Source organism: Asparagus officinalis, chromosome 5, assembly GCF_001876935.1.
Source record: "Asparagus officinalis chromosome 5, Aspof.V1, whole genome shotgun sequence".
NCBI lineage: Eukaryota > Viridiplantae > Streptophyta > Magnoliopsida > Asparagales > Asparagaceae > Asparagus > Asparagus officinalis.
The window spans coordinates 46,469,051-46,481,817 of record NC_033798.1 but is presented as its reverse complement, the minus strand read 5'-3'; the positions used below and the strand labels follow the sequence as shown (position 1 = coordinate 46,481,817).

At 36.5% G+C, this 12,767-nt stretch overlaps 1 protein-coding gene and 2 long non-coding RNA genes across 5 annotated transcripts; 2 read left to right on the top strand and 1 right to left on the bottom strand.

The window, feature by feature from the left end:
* On the top strand, positions 1,418–5,653 carry LOC109843576. The gene is made up of 4 exons (XR_002247727.1): positions 1,418–1,529; positions 1,622–1,689; positions 5,035–5,072; positions 5,185–5,653. It is a non-coding gene; the product is annotated as an uncharacterized LOC109843576 (long non-coding RNA).
* Positions 3,639–5,028, top strand: LOC109843575 (protein FAR1-RELATED SEQUENCE 5-like). Its single transcript, XM_020412516.1, has 2 exons — positions 3,639–3,665; positions 3,718–5,028. The coding sequence occupies exon 2, from the start codon at positions 3,718–3,720 to the stop codon at positions 4,387–4,389; it is 672 nt and encodes a 223-aa protein (XP_020268105.1). The 5' UTR covers positions 3,639–3,665; the 3' UTR covers positions 4,390–5,028.
* LOC109843953 lies at positions 6,238–7,556 on the bottom strand. Of its 3 annotated transcripts, none has more exons than XR_002247846.1 (2): positions 7,262–7,556; positions 6,238–6,934 (listed from the first exon to the last, which is right to left on the bottom strand). It is a non-coding gene; the product is annotated as an uncharacterized LOC109843953 (long non-coding RNA). The 3 variants fall into 3 exon arrangements; XR_002247844.1 differs by having other exon boundaries at positions 6,238–6,873; XR_002247845.1 differs by having other exon boundaries at positions 6,238–6,834.

The following is a 12,767-nucleotide window of genomic DNA, read 5'->3' as shown; positions in this document are numbered from 1 at the left end:
AAAGTTGTTAACTGAGTGCAATGGAATCGATAATGAAGAAAACACCAACTTTCCCCGCGAACAGTAATCAAACAAACGACATACATAATCGTTCATGTTTACCCTTGCAAGAACATATCATGGTGCCATGTTTCAAGTTTTAAGCTTTAAGGTGTCACTTCTCCTGACCTCATATTCATGCGACTCCAAAGCTGGTTTCATTCTACTAACGCATCATGGTATTTTATTATTGTTTGTACTTATGTTCTCTATTTGGGATCCATATAAAACTATGACTTATGTAACAAATTGAGGGGGCAAATGGTAAGTCAAGGATCAAGTTAAAACTTTTTATATCCTACTTCTTATATGATACTTCTTATACGATACATCACTGCTAGTAAGGTCATGATAGGAAATAAAGTAAATTCTTAAATGTGTTGGAAATTATGGTTAACTCTGGATTAAAACAGTGAAAGATGATGTGCTGTAATTTTAAATTTTTTCAAGTTAACTGCTGTACGTTTGTGAAATGTTGTGCTTAAAGCAATATTTGACCTACTCCGGTGCAATGATTCTAAGGCCAAACTGCTTTCAGAAACATCAGTACAATACTCTGGTGTGCACCAACCTAGTACTGTCAAGATCTCCTTGATCTATAAAACCTTTCGGTCAAAGCAAAGATCTCCCCGATCTCAGAACCTTTCGGTTCAAAACCTTTCGGTTCAAAACCTTTCGGTTTTAGGGCAAGTTCCTACGGGCACAATTTCTGCAGCAGCAGCACAACAACAGCAATAACGTCGATCCGACGTTCGTTTTCCAAGCTCGCGTGTATTTTTCAAGAGCTATCCAAGTGCGCTATTTATAGGCCTCTAAGGCCAGCTCAAGAGTCACTTGCAATTAATGTGACTGTTACAATTCTCAATGACAATTAAGATTGTAACATCAATGCATTAAATTGTTCTAAATGATGTTGTAACTACTGCATGCAGTAACTCCTGAATACGAGGCAACCAATGGACGCGTTGCTACGTAACGCGAGGGTCACGTCTCAGCAAATTAGACGAACCTCGTCAAATAGGCGAACCTCGTATGACAGACGAACCCCGACCCATTGGCCCCCGGCCCCTGGCCCACGGCCCACGGGAACTTATGAGGGATTAATTCAATAAAATACTTCTTGGCTTGCCGTTGGCAAGCCTCGAACAAGGGACCTTTTGAAACACCAAAACATTAACTTTCCACTAGGCTAGGAAGGTGAGCTGTCAGCGTAGGAAATTTCCTACGCTAGCACCACGTGTCAATTTGTAATTGGCTGATTACACATTAGCAAATAAATAGTTAACATATAAACAGTTAACATATAATGCCAAAGTCAAATAAACCAAGGACTGAAATGTAAAAAAGCAAATCCCAAAAATCCCACCTTCCCCAAAAAGACGTTGGTTTCTTTTCCTCCTCCATCCTTTGCCGAACCCAATTCTCAAGCAGCCGGAAAATCAACCAAACCTCCATCCCACGTATCCCCGCCCTTCACTGATCTTCCTCAGGTATTTGCATCAATCTTTGAAGTTTTTTATTTTTATTTTTTTTAAACCGAACCCAATCCTCCATCCCACGCATCCTCATCGCCGATCCTCAGGAAATCCAACGCATCCCCTTCGCCGATGTTCAGGGAACCCAACGCTGCCCTTCACCGATCTTCCTCAGGTATTTGCATCAATCTTTGAAGTTTTTTATTTTTATTTTTTTAAAGGAATCAACTTAATTTTTATTTGCTAAAAGTTTGATATAGTTTAGAATTATTAGAATTATTAAATTTTTTTTTAAAGGAATCGAATTTAATTCCTGCGCGATTGTTCTCCTTAATTCACAGACATATAGTTGATGAAATTACTATGATTTTATCTCTTAATTTTCTAAATGATTTATCAACATTCTTAGAATTTATGTGCTCTTGCATTTTCTTTGTATAGAAATTACTTATAAGATATTGATCCGTCTGTTAATATATTATTCCTACATATTTATGCATTAAAGAGCTAAAATTTGGAGAATTATCATATACGTAAGTGGGTGGTTCCAAAAAGTCTTCCTAATCAAACTCATTACATAGTATAATTGTTAATATTCCTTTTACACAGGACTCGAAGCAATTGTTTTAAAGTGTAGGAAATTATACAAAGGCGTTTATGCAAACAAGGGAAATCCAACAAATATTTAGAAAATTAAATCATTATGAAAAGCAGGAGAAGCACATAATATCCTAATCAAAATTCGAGCTTTTAACACATTGAAAATACAGTTTAAATTCATGCATTATGCTTGTTTTTCTCCTTAATTTAACTGTTTGATGTATTTTTAATCTTTGGATGATATAATTATACTAATGGAAATTGAATTGTTCTCCTTAATTTAATTGTTTGATGTATTTTTAATCTTTAGATGATATAATTATACTAATGGAAATTGATTAATATTGTTTAGGTCAATTTCAATATGGTTGATGTTCATGTAGACAGTTTGATGACTGATAATGTGGAAGGAAGTGGATTTGTTGATTGTAGTAATACAGAGCATGAGCTGGAGCAAGTGAAAATTAATCATGTTAATTGTATTGATAATAGCAAGTCCAATACTGTTGAACCATGGATTAGAATGGAATTTCCCACATATACTGCTGCTTATGATTATTACAATGATTATGCAAAAATAAAAGGATTCAGTGTCCGTATAAGCTCATGCAATTACTCTAGGAAAGAAGGAAAAGAACTCATATCAAAGAAATTTGTCTGTAATAAGGAGGGTCTAAAATCTATAAATGATAAGAGAGAGCACAAAAAAAATAGTTAAGCGTCGAAGAGATACTAGAGTAGGTTGCAAGGCGATGTTGCGGGTCAATCGTACTGATAAAGGTACATGGATAGTGAGCAAATTTGTTAATGAGCATACAAATCATGAGTTAACTAGTCCAGATAAGGTTAAGAATCATTATTCACATCGAAAGTTACATCGAACAAAAGATTGTCGAAGTCTGATTGATAGTTTGCATGAAGAAGGACTTCCGCCAGCAACAATTTCACGAGTAATAAATGTTGGTAGTGGGAATCAGGAGGAAATCATCACACCACAACAATGTAGTGATCATATCAGAAAACAAAGAAAGAATAACATGGGTAATGAATGCATATTAGTCATTCAAAAATTCATAGATAAAAGGACATTTGATTCAGATTTTTATTTTGCTATTGAATTAGATACTACAGGAACTATGAGGAGTGTATTTTCGGCAGATGGACGAGCAAGGGCATCATTCTTAAAGTTTCATGACGTTATTGTTTTTTATGTTACATATAGAACTAACAAGTTGGCACTGTCTTTTGCTCCATTGACTGGTGTTAACCACCATAGGCAGTCAACTTTGTTTGGTTGTGCACTACTTGTAGATGAGGAAGAAGACACATTTGTCTGGTTGTTTACTGAGTGGGTTAAATGTATGAATGGAGTCGCTCCACATGCTATTATTACAGAATAGGACAAAGCTATATGCAATGCCATTCAAAGAGTGTTTCCAAATACTCGACATCGCTATTGTAAATGGCATCTTGGCAAGCACATGGTTGATCATTTATTATCTCTACAAAAGTTGCATACATCGCTATTGTAAATGGCATCTTGGCAAGCACATGGTTGATCATTTATTATCTCTACAAAAGTTGCATGGAGAAGAGTTTGCACATGGTTGATCATTTATTATCTCTACAAAAGTTGCATGGAGAAGAGTTTGCGAACTACTTTAATAGACGGTGGCATAGCAAGACAATTGAAACATGTATTCAACAATGGGATGAGTTAAAAGAAAAATTCAATATAGAAGAAAATGAGGAAGGTTGGTTACAAACCATGTACAGAAATAGAACACATTGGGTTCCATGCTATCTCAAAGATACTTTCTTTGCAGGAATGACATCAAGACAACGTAGTGAAAGTATAAATGCATTCTTTGACACATACGTCAACTCTCAAACATTGTTGCCCAACTTTGTTGAGCAATATGATAAAGCAATATTATCACGTCATTCTCAAGAATTAAGTGAAGATTTTGCTACTTTGAATACAAAGCCAGTGATGCATCTAAACCATCCGATTGAGATTCAAGCTGGAGAGTCATATACAAGAGCTATATTTGAGAGGTTTCAAGATGATCTTAAAGCTTCTGTATCTTTGTTTCATGATGATATGGGAAAAGAAGAATCAATTTCTAAATACATAGTTGGCTCGCTCTCTACTGAAAGAAGTGTATGGGAGCATGTAGTTTATAATCAAAATGAACAGAGAATAACATGTATATGTGCTATGTTTGAGACTGATGGAATATTATGTAGGCATGCCATTCATATTATGATATAAAATCAGTTGGTAAGAATTCCTGAAGAATATATTATGCATAGATGGACAATGAATGCAAGACACCGTAATATTGGAGTCTCTAATGTGTTGCTGGAAAAAACTTTAATAGTAATAGAGAACAATGGAGTACTTTGCGCTCTTGGGCGTTGAGAGCAAATTTAATAACGTGATGGAATGGGCATGTGAATCACCTATGGTCTTTGATGAAATAGATACATTTTTTTCTAACTTGATGGAAAAACATGAAAAAGATATCAGTGCTAAGCAAATCAAGGGGACTGAAGCTACAAGTCGGGTTGAATCTAGTACTCATTCCCATACTATTGAGAAACTCCATCAAATCACTGTTCGTGACCCTCTCGAGTCTACAAAACATAAGGGACACTCGAGAACAATTAGCAGATTGAAATCGGCACTTGAACAAGCACAGGAAAAAAAGAAGATAAAAAAGAGGACATGTGGCAGATGTGGTCAAAAGGGACATTATAAAAGTAGTTGCACTAATTCTCTTGTTGCTAACCTGTCAAATAACTAGGTATTTTAATGTTTAATTATTCACAAAGCTATTTACATTAGTTGAGTGATGCATCTTATTTACAGCTAGTTCCAATTATTCAATTGATTCTTTTTTATTTATACATGTAGAATTTGAAGTTCATCATCCGACTCCGAAAAACAACTAGGTATTTTGATGTTTAATTTCTTATAAAGTTAATTGCATATTTACTTAATTGATACAACTTGTTTCAGTTTACAAGTCACTTCATGTATTCATTGATTCATGTATTTATGCAGACATACGCTAGTCCTCTTCATTTGAACTTTTTTGATAATTGTGAAGGCTTCAAATGAGAAGATGTGGCTCCTCTTCATCTGAATTTTTTTGTCCTACAGTAGTTCACTTTCTTTCACCTTTTCCTCTTCATAAAGTTGCAGTAGATGGGAAAAGCATCCGGGTTATGGCTTTAAGCATTCGCCTATTCGGAAGAAATGCGTTCAACTAGGACTCGAAGGGCTCCAATACTGGCATACTGCTACTATTAATTTATGGATTATAATCATTGATCTCGTACAGATATTTCGTTTTTGTGATTTCTTTTGTTGCTCATAAAGTCTCGTGCAATGAGAAGGCCTTCATATCATCATATGTTCAAGAGTGCACTAAGTTCATAATTTAGCATTGTTATTTGTTAAAGATGAAATATGAATCTGTAGGAAACAAACACTATTACTTTGATTCAAGACAAACAGATCCTTTCATTTATTCGAGCATCCCTATACAATATATTCTTAGTAAGCAGGTAGCTGCTTGTTGCGGAGAAATTCCCATTTTTCCTAGTGGAAACCGACCGCACCGAACTGCATCACTTCGCTACAATTCGGTTTTCTTTAGAGGGTCAGTGCAATTTGGTTGTCAAATATTTTGTCACAACCCGAGGACCAATCGAATGCTCACCCCTACATGCTGCAGTAATCACCTTAGATATAGTTTATTGCTTGAGAAGGGTATAACTGATGACTTATTGGTAATGTGTGCGTAGTGTTTGATACGGAGCAAAGTAAATAGTATTCAAGCACACTTGTTTCATGAACACGGAGTGACAAATAAAAAATAAAAAACATCTCAAGGTTCGGGATCCACAGAGTGACAAATAAAACATCAACGCAAATTGACAAAACTTGTTTCATGGGAAATTAAGATACCCAAAAACTTGTATATGGCTTTCTTTTCTCCTGAAATTGAAATTGGATGCATGAATTAGGACTTGCTCTGAACTCTGTAATTCTTGAGTTTCTTTTCTCCTGAAATTGAAATTGGATGCATGAATTAGGACTTGCTCTGAACTCTGTAATTCTTGAGTTTGCAATTCTCATTGTTTCCGATGCAAATAATACAAGATATCTCTCGCTTTACATTGCTAAAAGGCATTAGCTCTTCGGAGGATGTGTGATGCGAACATTATTACATTAAGATTACAGGCAACTTCATCTTCCTATTGATAGGCACAATGTGAATGTAGGTGTTTGCAGATGATGATTCTCCTTAGATTGCAAATTAAAATAAAAGGGAAAGACTCTTCAATAGGAAAATTTTTAGCATCACTAATCTTCATTCTTTTACAATCTTAACTTGACAAAGAAGGGGCTTATTCTTCAATTTTGATACTGGTAACAAAAACTGGGATGTACATATACATGGACCAAACATAGACATGAGGCTTGCATAGAAATTGAGCTCAGTGAACCCATTCAACAGCCTTTGGACAAGTAGCCTACAAAACATCATCAAGTACCAACAGTTGCAAGCATTTCATGAACAATTCACCTCACTGTCAAATTTCCAAGCATTTCATTATCAACTATCTCAATGTCAAAACTCCAAGCCAAATCTGTAAGTTTTGCATCCTGCACAAAACTCCAAGCCAAATCTGTAAGTTTTGCACCCTGCACAAAACTCCAAGCCAAATCTGTAAGTTTTGCACCCTGCATAATCTCAAAACACTCTTGCCGAAAGACTCAGCATGCTCATCAACATAGTCGTTTACTGACAGTAGGACAAAATCGATAACTATCATTATTTCAATATTTTAAGTTACCGACAGTGGGAAAAATTAAGTTGATTCCTTTAAAAAAATAAAAATAAAAATTAAAAACAAGAGCACATAAATTATTCAAAGAAAAATACAAGAGCACATAAATTCTAAGGATTTTGATAAATCTATTAGGAAATAAAAATTAAAATCAAAGTAGTTGGGGAAAAAACTTTCATCAACTATATGTCTGTGAATTAAGGAGAACAATCGCGCAGGAATTAAAGTCGATTCCTTTAAAAAAATAAAAATAAAAAAACTTCAAAGATTGATGCAAATACCTGAGGAAGATCGGTGAAGGGCAGCGTTGGGTTCCCTGAAGATCGGCGAAGGGGATGCATTGGATTTCTTGAGGATCGGCGATGGGGATGCGTTGGATGGAGAATTGGGTTCGGTTTAAAAAAATATAAAAAAAAAACTTCAAAGATTGATGCAAATACCCGGGGAAGATCGGTGAAGGGCGGGGATGCGTGGGATGGAGGTTCGGTTGATTTTCCTGCTGCTTGAGAATTGGGTTCGACAAAGGATGGAGGAGGAAAAAAAACCAGCGTCTTTTGGGGAAGGTGGGATTTTTGGGATTTGCTTTTTTGCATTTCAGTCCTTAGTTTATTTGACTTTGGCATTATATGTTAACTATTTATTTGCTAATGTGTAATCAGCCAATTACAAATTAAGCACGGGCGCAAGCGTAGGAATTTCCTTACGCTGGAAGTCACCTCCCGTTTTCTCATATATATACTATAAAAATATATATATATATATATATATATAGGGAGAGGTTCAAATAAAAACCTCACTATCCTAAAAACTAAAAACCAATCCTCTCCATTGGATCTAGATTCATCCAACGGCTTAGATTATAAGACTATTACAGCTGCATAAAGGTAAAATTGGAACAATTCACTACATTAATGGTGGCTGGCAACATTGTAAACTGGAGATAATGATTAAAACCAAAAATACAACACGTCATCTCTCTCCAAAATCACAGCAACTCTCTCTCTGTCTTCAACATCTCCCTATCCACGGTCTTCTTCAACCTTCGTCTTCAACCTTCATCTTCAACTACTGTCTTCAACCTTTGTCAACCTTCATCTTCAACCACCGTCTTCAACCTTTGTCATCGTTAAATTATTTTGACGTTTTAATGGTAAGTTTATAAAATTTGTTTGATTTTTCGTCTAAAATTTTAGTTTTAACCTTAAAGATCGTAGCTTTTTGTTGTAAAAGGTGAAATATTTTACCTTTTAGTCTGAAAAGTTTTTTGTATTTTGAAGAAACCAGTTGAAAAACGAAGACACGCATAAGTGAATCTAGATTCACTGCAGTGAATCTCGATTCACAGCAGTGAATCTAGATTCAGTATGTGAGTTGTTTGTTTTTTACCATAAAAAGCGTACTTTTTTGCTGTAAAAGGTGAAATCTTTTCATGGTTTAAAATTTTATAGTTTGTTTTTTACCATAAGTTTCTTATTCTTTTTGTTTAAAATTTTATAGCTTGTTTTTTACCATAAGTTTCTTATTCTTCAATATAATCCAGATTCACTGGAGTGAATCCAGATTCACTGGAGTGAATCCAGATTCACTGGAGTGAATCCAGATTCACTGGAGTGAATCCAGATTCACTCCAGCGAAAGCTTGGATGGTTAGGATGGTTTTTAATGAATTGTTGAAGAAATAAATGCATGTGTGGTAATTTTGAAAAAATAAATGCATGAGTGAATCAAGATTCACTGCAGTGAATCCAGATTCAGTTATGTGAGGTGTTTGTTTTTTACCATAAAAATCGTAACTTTTTGCTGTAAAATGTGAAATCTTATCATGGTTTAAAATTTTATAGCTTGTTTTTTACCATAAGTTTCTTATTATTTTTGTTTTTTATTTTTGGCAGATTTGCTATTGTTTGATAACGAGTTTCAGTTCACTAAATCTGGATTCAATTCAGTGAATCTGGATTCACTCCAATGAATCGAGCTTCAATATAATCCAGATTCAATGGAGTGAATCCAGATTCACTCCAGCGAAAACTTGGATGGTTAGGATGATTTTTAATGAATTGTTGTTGTGTTCTTCATGCGAAGATGGAAGATCAAAGCTTGATAGAAGATGAAAGTGAGTTACAGAGAGTATTAAATGACGTGTTGTATTAAAGGACGTGCTGTAAAAGAGAGTATTAAAGGACGTGTTGGATTAATGTAGTGAATTGTTCCAATTAATGTAGTGAATTGTTTCCAATGTTGCCAGCCACCATTATAGATATATATAGTTTGAAAACTCATTTTGGAAAGCGCTTTTGACCAAAAAATTCAACAATCCCCCACAAGTTTTTAAACTAGTGTCGTTTTATGGTGTCGTCGTTTCAATCGTTGTGCATAAGATAGATGTCGCAAGGACTTGAATCCCCCTTAGACCAACTGAATAGAAGATAGATGCATGATGTCACAGAGACTTGAACCAGCATATGTCTAAAATCTAGCGATCACACACACAATCAAACTCATTTGTGGTAGTTTTCACTTTGAACCACAATTGCCTTTGTCTTTGTACATTTATGGTCCTGTGCTTGTCCTGGTTTCTGCTAGGGCTCTAGGTTTCTTTCCACAAGACACCATAGGAGACGACCAAATCTCCACCCAGGCATATGTGAGTTCTTTAGGCATGTTTCCTATCAAACACCACGTATTCGAAATGCTTTAAACTCATTAAGGCTTAAGAGCCATCCTCTCTCATGATAGGGTTCTAGGTGAGTTCTTTAAGCGTGTTTCCTATCTAGCACCTCGCATCCGAAATGCTTTGGACCCATTAAGGCTTAACAGCCAACCCTTTTACATGATAGGATTATCGGTGAGTCCTTTAGGCATGTTACATATCCAACATCCCGCATCGAAATGCTTTGGACCCATTAAGGATTAACAGCCAACCTCTTTACATGATAGGATTTCACTTGTAAATCTTACTTGACTTTTGAACCAATCATCTTGTCATTAGTAGCGTAAGCTTTGAACTAATAACTTGACGAAATGGTAAGTGTTTGAAAGACTCACTAAACTTTGCAAATCTTACTTGACTTTTGAACCAATTATCTTTATTATTAGTAGCGTAAGCTTTGAACTAATAATTGGATGAACATGGTAAGTATTTGTAAGACTCACAAAACTTTGAGACCCATTGTAGCAGAAATCCTTTCGACTATGTCCTTTTTCAGACCTTTAGGATTAGTCACATTCTCTAAAGACCAAATGTCAATCACCAAGATGACTCCTTGACAAATGAGTTCTCTCAAATAGCCATGCTTCAGACGAATGGTCTGCTTCTTTCCATTGAACAACGAGTTTGCTGCCACAACACCCGTTGCTTGATTGTCACAATAGATTGTAATTGCGCCTTATAATTCTGTCAATGAAAGGTCTCAGAGAATATAACTAAACCACTCAGCTTCGAGATGACTCCTTGGCAAATGAGTTCTCTCAAATAGCCATGCTTCAGACGAATGGTCTGCTTCTTTCCATTGAACAACGAGTTTGCTGCCACAACACCTGTTGCTTGATTATCACAATAGATTATAATTGCGCCTTATAATTCTATCAATGAAAGGTCTCAGGGAATATAACTAAACCACTCAGCTTCATCTCCTGCAGCATAGAGTGTGAAGAACTCAGATTCTATCGATGACTCTGCAATCATAGAATGCTTGTTAGATTTCCATGAGATGGCAGCTCCACCCATGGTGAAGACAAAACCTCCAGTAGATCTGCACTCATCTGGTTCTGAGCACCAGACCTCCAGTAGATCTGCACTCATCTGGTTCTGAGCACCAGCTCACATCTGAATAGCCTTCGATTATAGCTGGATATCCAGTGTAGAATAGGCCCAGACCTATAGTTCCTTTCAAGTATCTCATCAATCTCTGGACAACATCCCAGTGAAGCTTTCCAGGATTACTTGTGAACCTACTAAGTATTCCTACTACAAATGCTATATTTGGCCTTATGTAGCTCATGGTGTACATAAGACTCCTAATGATCTTTGAGTACCTTAGCTGCTCTACTGGTCTTCCAGTGTTCGGTCAAAGTTTCTTGTTGTAATCATATGACACTGATAGTTCTGGCAGGTCATAGTAGTCATACTTCCTTAGCATGCTCTCGACATAATGAGATTGTGACAATCTAATACCCTCTTCAAAGTATATGATTTTGATTTCGAGAATCACATCAGCAGTTCCAAGGTCCTTCATGCTAAACTGAGCTGATAGAAATTTCTTGGTAGATGTTACTATCTCCAAATCACTCCCGACGATTAGCATATCATCCACATAGAGGCAGATAACCACCACCTTTCCTTTAGCGATCTTGATATATAGGCACTTGTCAGACTCACTGACTTGATACCCATTGTTGCGAACAACCTCATCGAACTTCTCATGCCAGAGTTTCTGTGCCTGCTTAAGTCCATATAGAGACTTAATAAGTTTACAAACTTTACCAGCTGGAACATCAAGTCCTTCTGGTTTCTCTATGTAGATCTCTTTTGTGAGGTCTCTCCATTGAGAAATGCAGTCTTCACATCCATGTAATGTATGATGAACCTTTTTATCGCCGCCCATGTGATAAACACTCTGATGGTAGTGATCCTACAAACTGGTGCATAGATATCAAAGAAGTCTATTCCTTCTCTCTAAGAGAATCCTTTCGCCATCAGTCTTGCTTTGTACTTCTCAATAGTACCATCAGGACGAAGCTTCTTCTTGAAAATCTACTTGCAACTGATAGGCCTAGCACCTTTAGGTACATCCACCAGCTCCCACGTGTGATTTTGGATCAATGAATCCATCTCATCATCTATATCTTCTTTCCATAGGAGAGCGTCTGTTGAGTGTATTGCTTCTTGGAAAGTCCATGGATCTCCTTCCATATTATAGGTGATGAAATCATCTCCAAAATCTTTTTGTCTCCTGACACACTTGGAAGATAGTTCAGTAACTCCTTCATCATTGACACTTCCAGTTTCTCGCGAAACTGGCGCCTCTGGTTCATCTGACGTACTAGCATTCTCTGCTATATCTTTGAGCAATAATCCTTTATCTTTGATAAACTTATCCTTAAAGAATTCTGCATCCCGAGCTTCAATGATGGAGTTGGTTCTAAGATTAAGGAACCTACAAGCATCACTATCTTCAGCAAAGCCAAGAAACACACATTTGTTTGCCTTTGGTCTGAGCTTAGGCTTTCTGATATATGGAACTCAAATATATACAAGACACCCCCACACTTTGAGACTATCCAAAGGATCTAGATATCCTAATCATAACTAATAAGAAGTACTATCAGTTTTGGAATAGGGTCTCTGTTCAGAATCTAGTTTGCCATCATCAAAGCCTCTCCCCAATAGCATGTAGGTAGACCGGATGTGATTAGCATCGAATTTACCATCTCGATCAATGTGCGATTCTTCCTTTCTGCAATTCCATTAGATTACGAAGAATACGGAGCAGTAGTTTCAGCAATGATTCTATGCTCCTTGAAGTATGCCTCCGACTCCTTAGATCGGTACTCTCCTCCTCTGTCACTCCTGAGTCTTTTCACCTGAAGTCCAAGCTGCTTCTCTACCCGAGTCCGAAACTCGGCAAACTTGCTGAAGGCTTCATCTTTAGATTTTAGCAGGTAGACGTGGCAGAAGTGAGAGTGGTCATCAATGAAGGTGATGAAGTACTTCATGCCGCCTCGAGTGACGAAGCTCTTGAAATCACAAGTATCTGAGTGAATCAGATCCAATAGGTTGGTGCTCCGT

Bases quoted from the DNA above. Each gene is read 5' to 3' on its own strand.
- LOC109843575 (XM_020412516.1), top strand. From the start codon at position 3,718: ATGGTTGATCATTTATTATCTCTACAAAAGTTGCATGGAGAAGAGTTT.